This window comes from Sinohyriopsis cumingii, chromosome 14, assembly GCF_028554795.1.
Source record: "Sinohyriopsis cumingii isolate HCF-2022 chromosome 14, ASM2855479v2, whole genome shotgun sequence".
Lineage (NCBI taxonomy): Eukaryota > Metazoa > Mollusca > Bivalvia > Unionida > Unionidae > Sinohyriopsis > Sinohyriopsis cumingii.
In genome coordinates, this window is record NC_142974.1 from 54,733,025 (window position 1) to 54,752,479 (window position 19,455).

A 19,455-nucleotide genomic window follows, 5' to 3' on the forward strand; every position below is an offset into this window, starting at 1 on the left:
TTGACATAATTCCTTCATACTCTCTGATTATATTAATATCTGTATTTGACAAAGATACAGATCTCTTCGCAACATTGCTCAATGATGACATACATTTGAACATTTAGGACAAGCTATCTGTTTTTCTATCCGCAGAAGTCTTTTAGCTTTTCAAACAAATTAATTTTAACTAGTTGTATTTGTAGACTGGGCTTGTCAGAAAAATGGTTCACATTTACCTCAAAATATTTTATTATCTATACGTATTTTCAACAAGGAAATAAAAACGAAATAAGTAAAACATGTTTGCAACATATGCTTCTGTCCGTCGATTGGTCTGATCAAGTTTCTTTTTTAAAAATATCCGCATCTTATTATTTATTGATGCACAAAAACGATAAAGACATTTAATCTATTTGAGGCTGTAAAGAGCTAAGGAAAGATAACAAACATTGGGGAAATGTCTTGTTTTCCTTATGTCGATTTGAATGTTAATTTTATTTAAGGAAGCCCGAAGTGGTGATACCCGTCCTTGGTTCTCTAGTTGGCGTATTAGTGGCGGCATTGATTGGCTTACTTATAGGAATAATCGTATCCAAACGTAAAGGTAAATTATTATTATTATTATTATTATTATTGGCATCAGCAGCAGTAGCACTTTTGGTTGTAACTGGCTAGCCTCATTCTGAGACAGGACCACTTCCTCTAACCTTAGGACTTGACAGTGCTAATTTTTATGGTAGGACTGGATATGTTCAATAATAGGAGGCTGCTTGATACTTTAGGTGTAGATTCAGTGCTATCGCTATATTCTATAGTCTGTCCAAAAATCTTTTCACTAGTTCCCTTATAGCATAGTCATGTGACCTCTGCTTATTTATTGACATTCTTCTTTCGCAGATAGCGATACTATCCCACTTTCTCTTTGTTGTTTGCCTTAATTTTCCTTAGTACTGCTATGCTCGATTCTCTTGTTATGGAAACCAATGCAACCATTGAGAGAGGAGATGATAATGAGTGTCCTTTGGAAATACCAATTTTATTTCGAAATTTTAGCTTTATTGCACTAAATTGTCAGTTCAGCTGAAGATATTAAAAAGCAAGCATTTTGTGTATCTTGAGTCAGTTCGGATCATTCGTATCGTCTTGTTTATTAGGAAATCAAATAATTATTTTGTCTTACATTTTGAAAAACTTCCTGTCGTTGAGCATTCTGATGTTCAGCACATTTTCCATAATTGATAGCCACACACTCCTTTAGCCAGATTTCATAAACTTAGTAGTGCCTTATCGATTTTGGCTGAGTATTTTCTTTTACATGCGTACTAAATTGCCATGCTCATGCTAGTATCATGATTTTTTTCGGCATATTTAATCTGTCTTCTTGTTGTGTCTTGTCTGTCAGCAGTACCCTTGTGCTTCCTTTTATTGCCCATGCATTGCTCCGTAATGTAGAGGAGTCCTGCTTTTTGGTCATGGCATCACAATCTTTCTTCCCGCCATATAGTACTGTATTATATACTCTGTATCTCTGTCCTCCTATGTCTCTCTCTCTCTCTCTCTCTCTCTCTCTCTCTCTCCGTCTCTCTCCACGTTTTCTGTATTCACCTTGTTTGATGTTGTATTGTATTATTTAGGTCAATGTATTGCAGTGTATGCTGTTCTTCTCTGCTGGGTATGTGTCTACTTTCTTTCTTTAGTAGTTCCAAAATGCTTATTTAACCTACCTTCTCGCAATATTCCTTTGTAACTATGGTCACATTATCTCTTACGAACCGTTTAATTGCATATTATATTCGCCTAGAACGAAACCAAAGAACCTTGTCAAATTCAAATGTTTCTTAATATCATGTTGAAAGGATAAATTAAGATTCGAATTCAATTAACCACCATGTATGTTTGACCACGATTGAAGTGTTGCCTGTCTTGGAAATGTAGTCATTCTTTATTGTTCATTCATAGAACTTCATCACCTATTCGTATGTTTAAATAATTTGTGGCTTTACAATTTCGGGCAGAAATTCGCGCTGGGTTGCTATCGTTTCTATTATACTTAACGCTCAAAGAATGTCGTTATGTTATCACTTTTTGTAGTAGTAATAGTAGTAATAATTGTAGCAATAGTTGTAGTAGTCATAGAAGTAATACTAGTGATAGTAGAGTAGTATCATTATTAGCACTGGTGATGATAATGACTTAAATAAACTGGTTTCAGTTCCTCATCGCTCACTGTATATACCTTTATGTGACGCATCACATTAAAGTCCTTAAAAGAACGTTCTAGGGATATTTTGGACCTGTTTAGTACCTGAAATTGGGCAACATCCCCAGTCAGAAGTTTAACAAAGTTCTTTACTAAACTGATTTTGGGAAAAAAGTTACTATAATGAATCTAGTTAGAAATATAGTTTGTATAATGTTAGCAGCGCAAGTTCACCACAGTCTTTCAATATAAGTAATTATTTATACAATCAGTTCGTTTACTGCTCGCAGTTATTTCAAAAATCCTGTACAATACAATCTTAGATAAATCTCAGAACTGCACGGAAGTGTAATTGACACAGCCCAATGTTGTTCCTTTTCTTGAAGGGAGTGTATGTATATCATAAATTTAACTCACATTTGGAATTGGTGATTCAAATATATTTTCCTTTATGCCCTCACAGTATGTAATAACAAAATAACCTCTTATATATTAACCGCAATGAAAGCTGTTTTGTTAATCTATTGAATAACACTGGTTGAACATACAATATGGATACTTCTTCATCTTAAGTACGCGGTCCACTCGAGGGATCAGACCACGTATCTGTAACATTTACTTTTTATATATTCCGCATAAACGTCACTTGAGTATTAGATTGGCATACATACCAAACTGGATTTAATTCATTGTAATTATATACGTTATTTGTTTTGAGACTTGAAAGGTTCCTAGACATTATTTAGACCCCCTACTAACAGACACAATGACCCATCATTTGCATCTAATAGCAAAGCTTGACATCAAGAGATCATACGATATATAGTCAGTACGTAATACAATACGTGCTGTCGAGCAAGCAAATACTCTGTTTTCATCTATGGTACATAGAATGAAGTTCGTGAGAATATTACGGAAAATATTAACTCATTTATTAACTAACGGGTGAATCTCAAAGATGTGTAGTTATTTCCCCATCAGTAGACTGGTTTCCTGGCAGAAGCTATGATTGGTTTATGCCTATGACCGATCATGCGTTTTGTGCATATTTGTGCATTGGCAATAATTGACACCATTTGTGTAATATCCTAATCTGGGCTGCATTATACATGCACTAAATGATATTAGTGCACACTTGTGCCATACCTACAGGCGATAAAAATGATTGTTGCATTTAGTTAGATATTGTTTCTTTCAAACTTTATACGATCAAAGAATAACTTGTGTCGGAAAAAGTTGTAGACAGTGAAATTGAGCTCAAAACTACGCATTTGACTGTTGTATATAAAGAAAACCATTTCATAGATTTCAGAATCTGAAATCTTTTTTATATTTGATTTCTATCAACCTGGTTCACGTGAACTGAGTCTCTTTCTGTCTCTCCTGCTCTCCCTTCCGGGTATGTGGAAATTCTGAGTGAAAACAGGATGAAACCACAAATTATTCCTTTCAGTCCGCAATTACAACAAAAGGAAAATCCATATTGATATAAAATTTTCTAGAACGTATAACATATGCACGTTAGTCTCAAATAAAATCAATTAAAAAACGGTAACAAGCATAAAAGGAAAAATCCCTCATCGTGCAATAGTTTCAATTATAAGAGAAGCATTGAAATAAAAATTGGCATTAAAGGCAGAAATTATAAAAATATTATAAGTTTAACAATGTAACTTGGAAGACATAACAAATCCGCAATTCTGTATTGTCATCCTTTATATCAGCCACAAGGACGGAATATCCATATGCTGAGCGGGCAATGAATGCACAGACAGCAGCTTCCACGGTCCTTTTAACAGTGACATTCATTTCTCCCTTAGTGCTGTGAATGTCCATTACACAGTAGGATTAAAGATTAGTTGTACGATAAAGGCAATTGGAATACCAGTAATGACGTAGGGTGAGGCCTCATAAATGATATTGGTACATAAATCGACGTCTTTTTAACACTTGAGATTGTTATGCCAATATACCCTTTGAAATTGTATGACCGCAACTCTCTTTACAAGCTTTATGTCCTATAATCAGAAACTGAATGATGAACAAGAAACCCCATGCTTTTCATACACCAGAGCGACCAGAATTAAGCGTTTCGTACGAATGGTAAGCTTTATAAAAGAATGCATGTTGCGAAATGAACAAATCATATATTGACTTAGGGCATGTCAATGGTATCAGTTTCCTATTAAATGTAGAAAGGGTACCTCTTCGCGAAAGACTGATATGATCATGACACTCCATCTCTTTAAATAATGGAAGCCGAAATATCAGCCGTGTTGGTTGAGCATGGAATATACGCTTCCTGCCCTGAATTTTCACTTTTTATAGTTCTAAATAGAAATGTGAAAGCCAGACAGGGCATGACAATCCATTGTAAAGATTAGCAACACAGATACCACTGAGACTGGGAATCTTTATGCGGGGTGCAGTTACCGACGCATGATTGGCAACAAAGAGGAACTATCGAACAAGTTTTGTCGAACCGGAGATTGGTTATATGGATAGGGCATGAAGCTCGCTCCTTCGTCTCGCGGACGCTAAGGCTATGACAAAAACTGTTTTGATGGTACTATTCTCGACATAAGTTTTACCCAAATGATAAAAGAGGAATTTAGTTAAAATACACAAGATACACGAAATATTTCATTTAGGCATTAGAGAGCAAGGCACTAGAATATGCAGATATCAATGCCTGATGGGGTGCGCAATATGATGATCCAAACTGATGGACGAGTCTTTTGAAAGTTTTGAGCGTATTATAAATGATCAACCTATAACATTTCATAAAATAAATCGAGCATTGTCTCTCTTCAAAAGGAAGAGAGGACAATCATCCAGATGTAATATGTAGTCAGTTTATTTTCAATGATATCCTTTTATATTAAAATCAAAATCTGCTTATATGAAATAAATGTCATTAATATGAATTATATTTGCTTATTTAGACTGATATTCAATATTCATTGCGAAGGATAAATTAATATATTAATGTGAAACATTTCCTGCAACACGCCACAGTGTCTTTTTGGTCGCAACTAAACATTCGGCGTCATAAATCACATGGAAATAGGTAATCATTGTTCTCTTGCAAGAGACTAAGCATTAAATTCCTAAGTCATTATGTTTACATAACAAAGAAATATTCTTTAATTTAGCCGAACAAGGTTCGTTACATAGACGCTATACTTAAATAAATTTCATTCACCTCACCTAGGTCAATAATGAAGATTTCCTATCACATATACAATTGTATCTGTAATGGTAAAACAGGAGTTTGCAGTATTGAAAAGCGTAAATTAAAGATTATTTTAAAGGTAGTTTATACTACAGAAATGCAAATATCGTATATGTACTGATATTTTGAGACATTGTTGTAACTTTTAGGCTAGAACAAGATAAAGAAAATTACTTGGTTTAGAACTCTAGTTATATTTGATCACTAACCTAATAGATACAATTTCAAAAGCAGAAATCATGTTTACAGTTTGTCCTCAATAAATTGATACCTACCTTAACAAGGGATATATTTCAATGGCATTGATGTTGCATCTTCGGCATGCAGTTGTATTATATATTGGATACGGATCCAACAACATTAATTTGTTTGTGATATACGCAGCCATCAACTTTTAGGGATCAAATCATGTGACTTGTGTGCACATCAACTTCGAGAGATCTAAATGATCAGCTTTTGTACGCATTATCTAAGAGGGAACACTCATATTTAATACCAACATCAGAAAACTCGTTACATTATGTATTTCTTATTTTCTTTTATTTTACGATAATTACTTTATAACTGAGGGAACAGTGACACATATAAGAGCACGCACGCTTAATGTAATAAAGAATTTGACTTCAATTTCAGTTTTAAACACTTACAGTGTTTTATTTACTTGATATGTTTGGTTAAGAACAGTAACATTGCCGAGGGCCTAACTAAACAACACCATTATTAACTACCCTATTCCTGTTAACGCTTTTGTTTGCTTTTATAAGAACTCTTTCCGGGTTGGAAATGGCATATCTTGAGATTTGTCTCTTCCATAGTCTAAAATATGGCGTTTGATTTCTTTTATTTAATGGATCAAGTTGATATGTTTACTGCAGCGCAATGCATTATTTCAAGAATCGGGTTAGTATGTGCAATGTAAAATCATCGGTCTATTTTGTTCCTACTTTAATGATTCACTTTCCATGTAATGTGTGATCATTGAAACTCGGTAAAAGAACGAATGTGAATATTAACAGTGTTATATACAGGTGCATTATCATGCCATATATGCGCATGACGTAGAAAGGTATTAAATAATGCTTACAATTATTTTACAGGAGTACGTAATGAACCAAATTACCTTACCCCAAGGTTCGAAATCACAGATATACAACGTATTCCTCCTGCTGGAATGTGTGATATCACAGAAACCACAAACTCATAGCAATGTGCAAGATATGAGTATGTGCACATCTCTCTCTCTCTCTCTCTCTCTCTCTCTCTCTCACACACACACACACACACACACATACTACAATATTGGATAAACAGTTTTTGATAGGGTTGCATAAGACCTTCAACTTGAACTTTAATAAAGATTAAAAAGTCACAAACAAAACAATTGCAAGTTTATACCCGCAATATAACATGGCATTTGCGATTAACAACGCACTTTTTAATATAATTATTGAAACTTCAAAGCGGATTTATGTTAAATATTGAAATCCTTTCTAGTGGTGCACTTCATTGTATTTTATAAAGATTACAAGTAGAGAAACAATGTATAACTTATTTGTCAATGGTAATTAACCGAAATTCAGTCATTGTAGTCTCGGATACGCTGATCTAACTGTTGAAATGGCTTAAAATTCATAACTAATGACAATGTTTCCACTCTGAGCTCTTTACCAGTCAAGAACATGTTTCTGTGTACGTTTTAATAACGCTATGCATACACTTTTCATACGAAAGGATAACATAAACAAAGACAAAAATGCGGTTAATAACCCTTTTGTATTTTAAATATTTACCTAAGGGATGCAAGCATTATTTTCTTGACATTTTTTTGCGCTGAGCACATACCCAATATGTACAAAGTTCTAACTCCTAAACGTCAGAGGATGTTTTGGTCTCTCCGTTTGGATTGATTATATTACTGTTTGTATACATTTCAGTCAAATCAAATACGATAATTGGGGTTGACCAAAATGACGTACATGTTTAGTGGTATAAACTTATGTAGCTTAGTTCAATCAATATATAGACACATTGGTGTTTAAATCACGTGATCATGGCATGAAATAACTATCAGATGCAACAAATCCTAATAGTCGTTTCAACGACAGGTCAAACGTTTTAAACTCATTTCATATATATGTAATATGTGTACAACATCTGACACTTGAAGCTAGTCAACAACTTTGAAGAGGAAACCCAGCCTAATGGTAAGAAAACGTGCATTTCACCCAAGATAGTAATCCGCGCTATAACCTTATTAACTTTTCATTATCTTCGTTGCTGTTTAATCATTTTAGGCATATAATTTGATCGCTAAAAGTATGTTCTACTTAAGATCATTGCAAATACCAGTTAGCTGTATTTATATTCTTTTAATTCTCTGTTTTTCCAGATTGTCAATACTTCATTAGGACAATGAACGGCAATCACATTACCTCGTCATTCACTCCGTTCTGTGACCATGTTGATCGACAATATGTCCACAGATTACAAACCGACGATTAATTTTTATGATCTGAATTTGTTTTGGTTTTTATTTCTCTAGGTATCTTTTCGGAGATGGTAGAAATTATCGTCAAGCTTCTTTCTTTTGAAATAATGACTTTCATTTTGTTTTCTACAGCATTGGTATTCCTATTTATATCAACATCTAATGGTTGAATTTAATAGTTTCCTTTCATCCTGTGAAACTTGTGACTGGTGCCTCTTTACTATTGAAGGCACTGTATGTATGCGCCTTAATTAGAAATCATTTAGATTATCAAGTGTGCACCTAGCTCTAATCTTAATGGGTTTACCCACATATCTGCATTTTAGAACAAAGGTACGTCATGTTTGATTGAATTCAACAAATATGCGCCTTAATTAGAAATCATTTAGATTATCAAGTGTGCACCTAGCTCTAATTTTAATGGGCTTTACCCACATATCTGCATTTTACAACAAAGGTACGTCATGTTTGATTGGATTCAACAAATCCAAGGTGTAATGCTGTTCTTCAGTTTATCTTGAATTCGCACCGTAATGGTCAGGCTGAATGGTAACAATACAGTATTTTTATTTCATTTTTAATTTTTCATTTTTGTGTTGTTTTGATAACGCCAATCATTTTCTTTTCCGACAGACTTGGGATCCTACAAGGAGCTAATTTCATCCGATGACTGTTTAACATATCGTCAAGAACAGGCATGGACTGATATACTTAGACTTAAACTATCTGAGGAAAAGGTCATACATTTGAAAACCATCTTTTCCTGGTGACCTTTTCACAGATTAATTAAAAGAATTACCATCTATGAAAAACGTTAGGAATATCAAATGAAACCTGGGATTACCAATGAGTCTACATTTTTGCTGGATAAGGCTTTAGTTTTAATCACCTTAAAATGGACAGTGAATTTAAAACTTATAACTTTAATAACACGATGAATTTTATTTTGTTTGATGATTGTTCGAGGTCCTGTTCCTAGCTTGGATTCTTAACCAAAGGAAATTTGTATTTTTTGACGTATTAGTTTTCTGTGCAATGTAGATTTTTTATGCATAAATCTGCTGCCTAAACAATTTGCATTGTAAATAGCTTCATAAAACATACAGTAATTCACTGACGGTCAGAAAGATTCATCACCTTTGGGGAACTGTAATACATTAAACATAAAAAGTGAACTAAATGGATCTGACAAGCCCATTCAAGGTTACAGTATTTTCACCAATGTCCAAACTGCACACACACTTTTTCATGTGTGAGGGTCCTTGTTGACACCAAACGTCGCTCACAGTACGAATGCTTATTTTTCACCACTTGATAAGCTTGACACCTACAATATTTTCGGAGATCTAGTAAAATATACTCATATTTGATACTTTATTCTTAGTGAAATATTTACAAGTAGAAGACGCAATTTCCTCCCCATATACCAAGTCTTTAATAAGGAAAGTATGCTTTGGCAAATAAAGACAAAAGGAGAAAATATAAGCAGGCTAATACATAGTAGCTAATTAGATATACAAACAGACATACTATAATAACATAATGGGTTGACTGTGCTAATAAATAAATGGCAATTGTTTCTTTAAAGGGCGAAATGGATAGATTTGATGAACACTTTTTATTAAGCTGTCTCATACATACATGCATACATACATACATACATACATACATACATACATACATACATGCTTCATACATACATAAACATTGGCAAATTGCTTCAATTAGCACTAATATGGTACATAGTGTTTGGATAGCTATGGTGAATCAAAACATAGTATAAATCTGCACAACCGTTTATCAAAATAATAATAATAATAAACGACTATGATAATTATAATATTAAACGTGCTCAGAAAATGACATTATCCTATATGGATGCAAACTGGATAGTATGATTTTTATCATCAGAAATAAACATTCCCGATTTCATTTTACATGCTCCTTTCACGGTGCAAATGCAAACCATTTTTGCAGGAAACAAATTTTGAAAACATTGTGTTCTAAATAGGTTAATGCAATTTCAGATAGTTACCTTCCATGCCTTTTTTAAATAATGTGCTTGCCTTGAGCCCAACATATAATTCATGTAGATAATCTACTTCCGAGCCAATTATTGGTTTATCAGTGTATATTTCATATTAACTATCGGGATGTCTTTGAAGTTTAACGCAAGTCCAGAACATCTAATTGTCATGTATAGCTTGTTCTAAATAATATAGCTGAGAAAATCACATGATAGATTTACATAAAAAAATTTAAAGGGGACAATTTACAAAACTAGTGCATGCTACCGTTTAATTGTCATATCCTGTAGATAGGTGCGGTCATTTAGATATTATCCTTCTTCAGTATTTGTATTTTCTACACGCAAAATTTTCCACAAAAAATTATATAAAGCAAATGGGATCCTTTGTATTTTAGAATTCACAAAGATACTTGTTCTTCGTTTATTTTGTTTACAGTTTGTTTTGAGTCAAATCACAAACTATTTTTGTTTTTAGTTTCTAATCTTGTGTTGTGTTATATCAAATAACCAGAAATATATATGTATAAGAATGGGTTGCTATTAATGTTTTGCATTAGCACAGTTAAGACAATATAAAGATTGTTCCCTGATATATTTCTTTATACGTTGTTAGTGCCTCTGCTATATGATTTCATTGTGCAGGTTGTTGCAAAAATATAGCTGGGCCGACGTACGCCAACGTACTATTTACCCAAGGGTCGTAAACGGGATTAATTTTAAAGAAATTGAGCGATATTTTGTACCCAAGACATTACATCAACTGTTGAAGATATAGCATGTCACACACATTTACGATATTCTTTGGGAGATGATCACAAACACAGTACCATTGGAAAGTGTGTGTGTGTGTGTGTGTGTGTGATTTGGATTTTTAACGTAGCTTTAACAATTTTTCAGTCATATCGCTACAATGTCTACAATGTGGCAGTTTATAGTGATGTCTAGCACTAGGGCATCATTCCGCAGACATGTAGCATGATATCCCACCCAGTCACATTATCCTAACACCCGCCAAACCAGTTCTTACACTAACCTCTTAATGCTGAGCACCAAGCGAGGCAGCTGTTTGTACCAATTTTTGTAAGTCTTTGGTCTGACTCGTCCAGGGATCGAACCCACGACCTCCCGCATCTGTGGCGGACGCTCCAACCACTAGGCCACCGGAGCAGAAAGCTTTATGTGTTATTCTAGCAAAAATAATCAACCTTATTTATTATAATAGATGAAATATTTCCATTAGAAAATGTCTACTTATTGGTCTTCAATTTAGTAGCCTTAAGTAAGCATTTTAGTCTCACATCATATCAGTCTCATATACCCCATATCTCGATTGCCCATTATGTACAGACAAATAAAAAATGTTTTACAATAGTTCTTCTTACACTGTCATTAATATGATTGTAAAATTTAAAAATTTATATTAAAAGTCATTTTCATCTGATTACCTGCATGAAATTTGGTCATAAATCTTCAATTTTAGTGCTTGTAATATACGGCATATTCATGGACGTGGATCTGATCGTTCATAACTGAAACGTTTTTAATTATATTTTCAGGGAAACATATAAAGCTTACAGGCATCTTGTTTAAATGTGTGTCAGTGTAGGCTGCAAATCATTTAGCAATGTACGCCAAATGGTTAGAATTCAGTTAGTGAATATACTCTGCTTATAATCATGTATTTAACACTGATTTAACAGATAATGACATAGTGCTTCTCACCTAACTGGTTTTATACACTTGGTCAGCACAACATCCATTTAAACAACACCAAAGTGTCCATCTATTTATGAGCATTTAGTCTGTCGTCCAAGTTTTTGTTGTGATACTATATCAGTGTGTCTAATTATACCAAACATGGGTTTCATCTTGCGGGGGGGGGGGGGAATGGTTCGCGCTGCAAAACTCATAATATTCATTTGTCCATCGAGAGTATCTGAACCATTTTATGGCTGTTTCATGATCTTTTCTCTTTTTAACCTACATTAGTCGAAATAGATTTGATTTTGCTTCACACAGCCAATTACAGCTGTCATACAGTTTTTCAATTTTATAATTGCATGCCGCCATATTTCTTCCTGTGGGTTAGTGGCTCTTACCAGGGTTTCTCCCAGTTTCTTCTTTCACAAGTTATACTGGCCGCCATCTACAGACTATCATGAAAATACCAACTATTCAGTAGTAAATTGACTCTAAAAATGATTCCGTTTGGATTGAAATCGAAACAGATTTAACAAATAATCACATATCAGTGCTTCTCACCTAATTGGTTTTACGCACTTGATCAGCACAACATCCATTTGAACAACACCAAAGTGCCCGTCTATTCATGAGCATTTGGCCTAACTCTCAGTCTGTCGTCCAAGTTTTTGTTGTAATACTATATCATTGTGTCTAATTATACCAAACGTCAGTTTCATCTTGGAGTGTGTAAGGTTCGCGCTGCAAAACTCATAATAATGATTTATGGCTGTTTCCTGGTCTTTTCTCTTTAACTACATTAGAGGAAATATATTGTTTTTTGTTTCACACGTCTAATTACAGTTGTCATACAGACTCAATCTTATAATTGCATCCCACCATATTTCTTCCTGTGGGTTGGTGGTTCTTACCAGGGGTTCTCCCAGTTTCTTCTTTCACATGTTATACTGGCCACCATCATGAAAATAACAACTATTCAAGTGACTGCAATTGTATCGTTTTAAACGTTCTGCATACTTTACTAGTCAGACATGAGCTAGGAGAAACGAATAATAAAATATATCGATAATGCTAAAGATATACATCTCTAATCATAACATTTATGTTTTAATTTTATACAGCTCCTATTGTATCCTAGGTATTCCTGGATGGTTTTTTAATAAAAGTGAAAAGTTGGGTCTGGCTGTACATTTTTAATGGCAGAATTATAGACTGGTCTTTCAATTTTCAGCACATTCTCATTTTTGGATTTATACCACCAAGACTTAAAAGAATTAATTGTAGGTAACATAAGATAGCTTATTTAATATATGATTAATTCAAATTCTTAACAGTTCATTGTTTGAAGATGATTGGAACCTGTAATAATTATGTTTATGATAGGAAGATCTAGTATCTAACAAGTCCCAACATTATTCGATTATTTGGCATGAAGCGTTGTAACTATTATAACCTTTGCATGCAAATGCAAATTTTGAAAACTTACATTGCTTTTAAATATTTAGTTTACCTGGAAGTAAGGCCAAGTAATCTTATACCATGTCTGTCGTATGTCGATAATTTTACTTCACTTGTTACTACTCTGTATGCCATGTTTGCTTTATACTCAAGGACATGTCTTCATCCGATTTGGGATATAGGATTTCATCAGCAGTGTCCCAGAAATGTTTTTGTATGGCAGGCATGAATAAAGTCAAGAGAGGTTTGGCATGGCAAGTGTCTGTCATCCGTTCATAATTCGCCCTTTATTACTTGTTAATAATCTGGAGGCCCTGTTTTGGCTTCAATTTGGGATATAGGATTTGGACAAGTTTTAATATGACAAAGATTTTAATGAAATGACCTTCTTATGATTGGGTGAGTTTGTAAGCAATCTGGAGGCTACATTTTCAATCTGATTTGATTTTACCAGGACTATTTTCAAACGCTTTTCATTCTTGAGGCTTGGATTTATTATCATTGTCTAAAGATCATATTGACAAATTGCTTTACTCTGGAAGGTTTAGCTTATCTACCAAATGGTCTTATATCATTGAACTGTGTCCATCGTCTATCTATAATATGTACTTCAATATTCGTTTATGCCACTCTGGAGGTCATAATTTTGTATTCAGCTTAGTGCATGGAATCTAGTAGACACATTATCACATGGGTCAGATATATGGATCTTTATGAGGTGCTCTTTCACCTGATTAACAGAGCTTCTTAACACTTTGGGCGCCATAACTCCTATCTGACTTTGATCAAGCAAAAATAATAACATTTTAGTATCACGTTCGCAGACATGTTCAGTATTATGAACTAAATACATTCATGTCAATTTGTTGAACTTTCGTTTGATTGTCTCAGCTTGTCAGCAATCTGATCTGGTTTTGATCAGACTTGAATTATAAGCTTTTACTATTAAGATCAGACATGTTCATTACTTTGAATCAGATACAATCATATCTGTTTCATCCAAGTTTGATCCATCTTAGAATATATGTTCGTATCATGAGGATCTCAGATGATTTTCCTAGTGTGATATCCAAGTTTACCTGAATAGTAAATCCATACGCGGTCACTGGGTTATGCTAGGCAGGAATGACTGTGTCAAAGAACTACATGAATTTGCAAGAAATGTTTACTTTATTTGGCGTGATAACGGTAAACCTCGTCATGACCATTCTCCGTAACCAAATGTGCCAAACAAGAGCACAATTTAAGTATGCTCTTAGATTATGCAAGAAGGAGGAAGTAAAACATAGACCAGACTCGCTAGCACAAAAATGTGAAAATGTCGACCAACGTGAATTCTGGAAGCAGGTTAAACAAAATACTACGACAACTTCCAATAAACTACCAATTTGAATTGATGGGAACCATGGTCAGAATAATATATGCAACATATGGGAAAATCATTTTGAAGACTTACTCAGTAGTGTTAAAAATGAATCGAATAAGAAGCATGTGCTTTCAGCATTGAATGCCCCTTCTGCTCGTATTGAGGTAATCACATTATCTGAGATCCAAAGTACAATTACAAGACAAAAAGGCGGTAAATGTCCAGGATCAGATTTTTCATATGTGGAACATTTTAAATTTTCAGATTCTAGACTTCATGTGCTATTGACGATTTTATTTAATTGTATGTTTTTGCATCACTTTGTACCAGACGATTTCACTAAAGTTACAATTATACCGCTACTAAAGAGCAAAATTGGTAACCTGGCGGACAAAAATAACTATAGACCTATAGCTCTTACGACTATTTTTGCAAAAATATTTGAAAGCATCATACTGCAAAGATGTGAAGTCACAATCTCCGATAATCAGTTTGGTTTTAGAAAGCAGCACTCAATAGATGTATGCATATATGCCTTTAAGGAAACTGTTAGCTATTATGTAGAACGTGGCAGCCCAGTGGTTGCATGCTTTTTAGGCGCTAGCAAGGCATTTGATAGGGTCAATCACTGGACACTCTTTAAAACGTTGATTGATATTAGAATACCTGTCTACATAGTTCATACTTTAGTTAACTGGTATGGCAAACAGTTGTACTGTGTGCGATGGGGAAGTGTAATATCCAGCGATTTCCATGTAACCAATGGGGTGAGGCGGGGGGTATTCTTTCCCTTTTGTTATTTAATATATTTATATATATATATATATATATATATATATATATATATATATATATATATATATATATATATATATATATATGAGTTTAATCGTAAGCTCGGTCAGTGTTACGTGGGGTTACATCTGCCACCAAATGCGTTTTTCTGATGATATGTCATTGATAAGTCCTTCTTTCACAGGTTTAAGGAAATTATTAAAGATATGTGAACAATACGCATTTGAGAATAATATCATCTATAATACAAAACAAATCAGTATGCATGGTCTTTTAGTCAACGTCTTTCAAATTACCATCTTCTCCCCCTGTACATCTTAACGGCAATGCTCTTACACATGTCAACAGTTATACGTATTTGGGTCATATTATGAAATCCAATCAGTCGGATAATGAAAATATGATGAGACATTACCGATTTTTGTGTACTCGAACGAACATGCTTCTACGTAAATTTAAGAATTGTTCATTGAATATCAAAATTAGATTATTCAAATCTTATTTCTACACTATGTATTGTGCTCGTCTGTGGAAAAACTTTAGTGAATATATGAAAAGAAAACTAGTTATTGATTATAATAAAATAGTCTTCGTTTTCTGTTAGGTCTTCCTAGGTGGAACAGTGCTTCCAACATGTTTGTAAATTATAACGTATTCAGTTTTGATGAAGTAATGAGAAAGTATGTTTTCTCAATGATGACATGAATATCTAATAGTAAGAACTGTATATTACAATCTCTTTGGAACTATGACATTCATTTAAATTCTCATAGTATTAGTAGATGGAACAAATTACTCTTTAAATGTGCCATTTAATTTCATTCTTAACAATGCATGGCACAATTCATTGTTGTAGAGGGATATGTATACTTGTATGTATGATATATATGTTCTTTTATGTTTACACTGTTTTTACTTTATAACTATATTTTAATTTAGAGGTATGGACTTTGTAATCTGAAATAAATAATTCTTATCTTATCTTATCTTATCTTAATAAGGCAGTTTTTATTTGGTTACGTGTGTTCCCTAGTTAACTTGCTTATAAGTAAGTTTACGGTATGCATATGTGTTCGTTGCTTCTTTGCTATCAGTAACCTTCAGCGTGGGATTTTTTTTTTTTCTTTTTCTTTTTGTCTATTGTTTTCTTTCTGATTCAATTGATTTGGAATATAAATTTATATTACCAGTATCTCAGATGAGTTCAACTTTTAGTGTGAGCTATGCATATGTATGACTTGATCATGTTTCTCACTGATTGAGTGTCTTACCTTCCTTTGGGCCATATTTCTGATTGGATGTTTCATGTACTCTAGAATATATACTTAGACTAAGATCACTGCATAGTGATTTTGAATGAGATCAATGAATGAGATGAATGGAAACCCCATTGAAAATGGGACTGACATTTCAGTTAATCTCATATTAACATTGTGATTTTGCATCTATATATATAAATTTGTGGAATGTATTTTGATCAATCTCTGAGTAAACACAGTAAACTGATTCATATCATCAAGATTTTAGATGAGCTGGATCAATGCATATTAATGAGCTGATGTTAAATCTGATTGGCTAATCCTGTCAAGACTTTGGTGATTATTATCTACCAAACTGAGTAAATCGGTTAATAAACAACATATCCAATTAGTCATATTATGAATACAATCTGCACATATTAAAATTGTTGTCATTATAGCTATTGATATTCTGATACTTATATTTTATTATAATGTTTTCTCTTTTGAATAGCTGATTCTTGCTAATGAAAGTAAAGGACCTAACGTATATTGAGAGTTTGAGTCTTGACAGAGTTCTTTCCCTTTTAAACAGAGTTTTTACCCTTCTGTTAAACACAAACCAGATATAAAATAATCGATATACCATATTAATATATTTGGACAAAATTATTTATGAAAGATAACAAAAAATGAACTTAGGGATTAAAATAACTCATTTAAATTTAGAAATATACAGTATGACAGGTTCCACTATCAGATGAAAACATATCTGGGTATAAACCTAGTTCCCCTTGTATAACCAGAGAATCGTTACCTTCATAAAGTGTCATTATAATGGTCTTTTATGAGTGATTATAGAGACAATAACTGAGGACGTTACACTAAAAAATGCCATTTATAGAGCATGGTACCGAGTTCGATTTCCATGCTCGACTGGATGGGCTGAAAAGATATATTATTAGGAATTGTTTTTATATACGTTAATTACCCATCAAATTAAACCTTTGCTAAGTCCATAATGCAAAACTCTTTGAAGATGTCTCAATCCATAGGTAGGAACATATTCAGTACCCTGACTCACAGATTGTAAAAGTAAAGTAAATAGCTGTAACATTGGACAATAATTCACTATGTGTGGATTTTTTATCCCATAGCATGATCTTAATAGGATCGTAAAGTGTTATCATTGTTCATCCATACATCTATCAGTTACCCTTTGGTTAGGATGTGCATCTAGTTTAGTTTCCAGGCAGTGTGATGGCTTCAAATATAAAAAAAAAAAAGATTTTGATTGCCGCGTAAATTCTTGATTGAGTTGTTACCATGTTTTTACATTGCATTATATGGCTACGTAATGTACTTGAACACTGATAATGTAACACATTTTGTGTGGACCGCTCCGGTGGCCTTGTTGTTAGAGCTCCCGCCTCGGATGCAGGAGGTCGCTGGTTTGAAGCCCTGTCGAGTCATATCAAAGACTTATAAAAATGGTACTAACAGCTGCCTCGCTTGGCGCTCTGCAATAAAAGGTTAATGTTATGGCTGGTCGGCCTGGTGTCTGGATAATGTGACTGGGTGGGAAATCGTGCTACGTCTGCGTCACTACAGACATAGTAGGGATATGACTGAAAAATTGTTAAAACTGGATTAAAAATCAGACACACTCACACGCGCGCGCACACACACACACACACACACACACACACATACTTTTTAGACAGAACGAAAAGTGAGAGTCAGAGATTTCTGGACCTCATTTGAATAATGTTAAATTTGTATTCTTTACAGTTGCTTTAATTTGTAGCCCTCGGCTCACCAACCCATCACAGCGGTGCTATTATACTTTATTATTACGCAAATATTACTTGTTGGTCTTAAATGCCGATATACTACATTGAAAATAAATGAAAGAAATAATGATAATTGCATACATTAGTTCTGAGATTCATTAAAGTGCATTGAGATTCAATAAAGTGCATTATAAAAGAAAGAATATTTAAAATATATAAAGAATTTAATATATTGAATATCGGTTTGCTTTGCTCTATAAATAGCAACAAACATTTTAATATCTTGAATATCGATTTGTTTTGCTCTATAAATATCAATTGTAGATACAATTGTAATGAACATATTTCATAAAGAAATATGTCATGAGCACAGTTCTGAATAAAACTGCAATTTGTTTCAATGGTAGTATAGCGACATATTTCAATGGTAGTATAGTGACATATTTCAACGGTAGTACAACGACAGTAGTGAAAGGGGTGAGATTAGCGTCAATGGGAATTAGCATTAAAAACACCCCCTGGGCGAGATTAGCGTCAATGGAAATTTAACATTAACCACCCTGGGTAAGATTAGCGACAATGGAAATTTAACATGGGCAAAAAACCCTGGGTAAAATTAGCGTCAATGGAATTTAACATTGGAGAAAGGAAAAAAAAGGAAATATTGAGATTAGCGTCAAAGGCATTCGAACAATGGAAAAAAAATATCGATTCTAGGAACAAAGGCAATTGAACATGGGGAATAGAGTTTGGGTCTGTCTAGGGACAAGGGGAATTGAACATGGGAATAGAGTTTGGGTTTGTCTAGGGACAAATGGGAATTGAACATGTTAGAAGAAAAAAAAAACTACTTTAGGGACAAGGGGAATTGAACATGGGATTTTTTTTTTTATTTTTTTAAATTTAAATTTAAATTTAAATTTAAAAAAGGGGTAGGCAATTGAAAAGTCATTCCCTTTTCGAGAAATATGGGTGGCCCTGAAAAGGGCCTTTGGTTTTTCTTCTTCTTCTTCTGCTTCTAATTTTTTCTTTTTCTCCACCAACTTCTTATTTTCTCTCCTACACTCTTTTTCTTCTTTTTTTTCTCCTCCTCTTCTTTCTTCTTCTCTTCCTCCTCTTCTTTCTTCCTCTTCTCATTTTCTTCTTCTTTTTCATTTTTTTCATTCCATT

At 33.7% G+C, this 19,455-nt stretch overlaps 1 protein-coding gene across 1 annotated transcript in view; it reads left to right on the top strand.

Annotated features, from left to right (window-relative positions):
* The window catches only part of LOC149783842 (uncharacterized), a 41,235-nt gene extending 24,191 nt beyond the window's left edge, over nt 1-17,044 (top strand). The window contains exons 7-9 of the mRNA XM_089932921.1: nt 486-586; nt 6,515-6,638; nt 8,539-17,044. Coding sequence (XP_089789047.1) covers nt 486-586; nt 6,515-6,621 — 208 coding nt within the window. The 3' untranslated portion in view covers nt 6,622-6,638; nt 8,539-17,044. The remainder of the gene's footprint in view (nt 1-485; nt 587-6,514; nt 6,639-8,538) is intronic.
* The last annotated feature ends 2,411 nt before the right edge of the window (nt 17,045-19,455 follow it).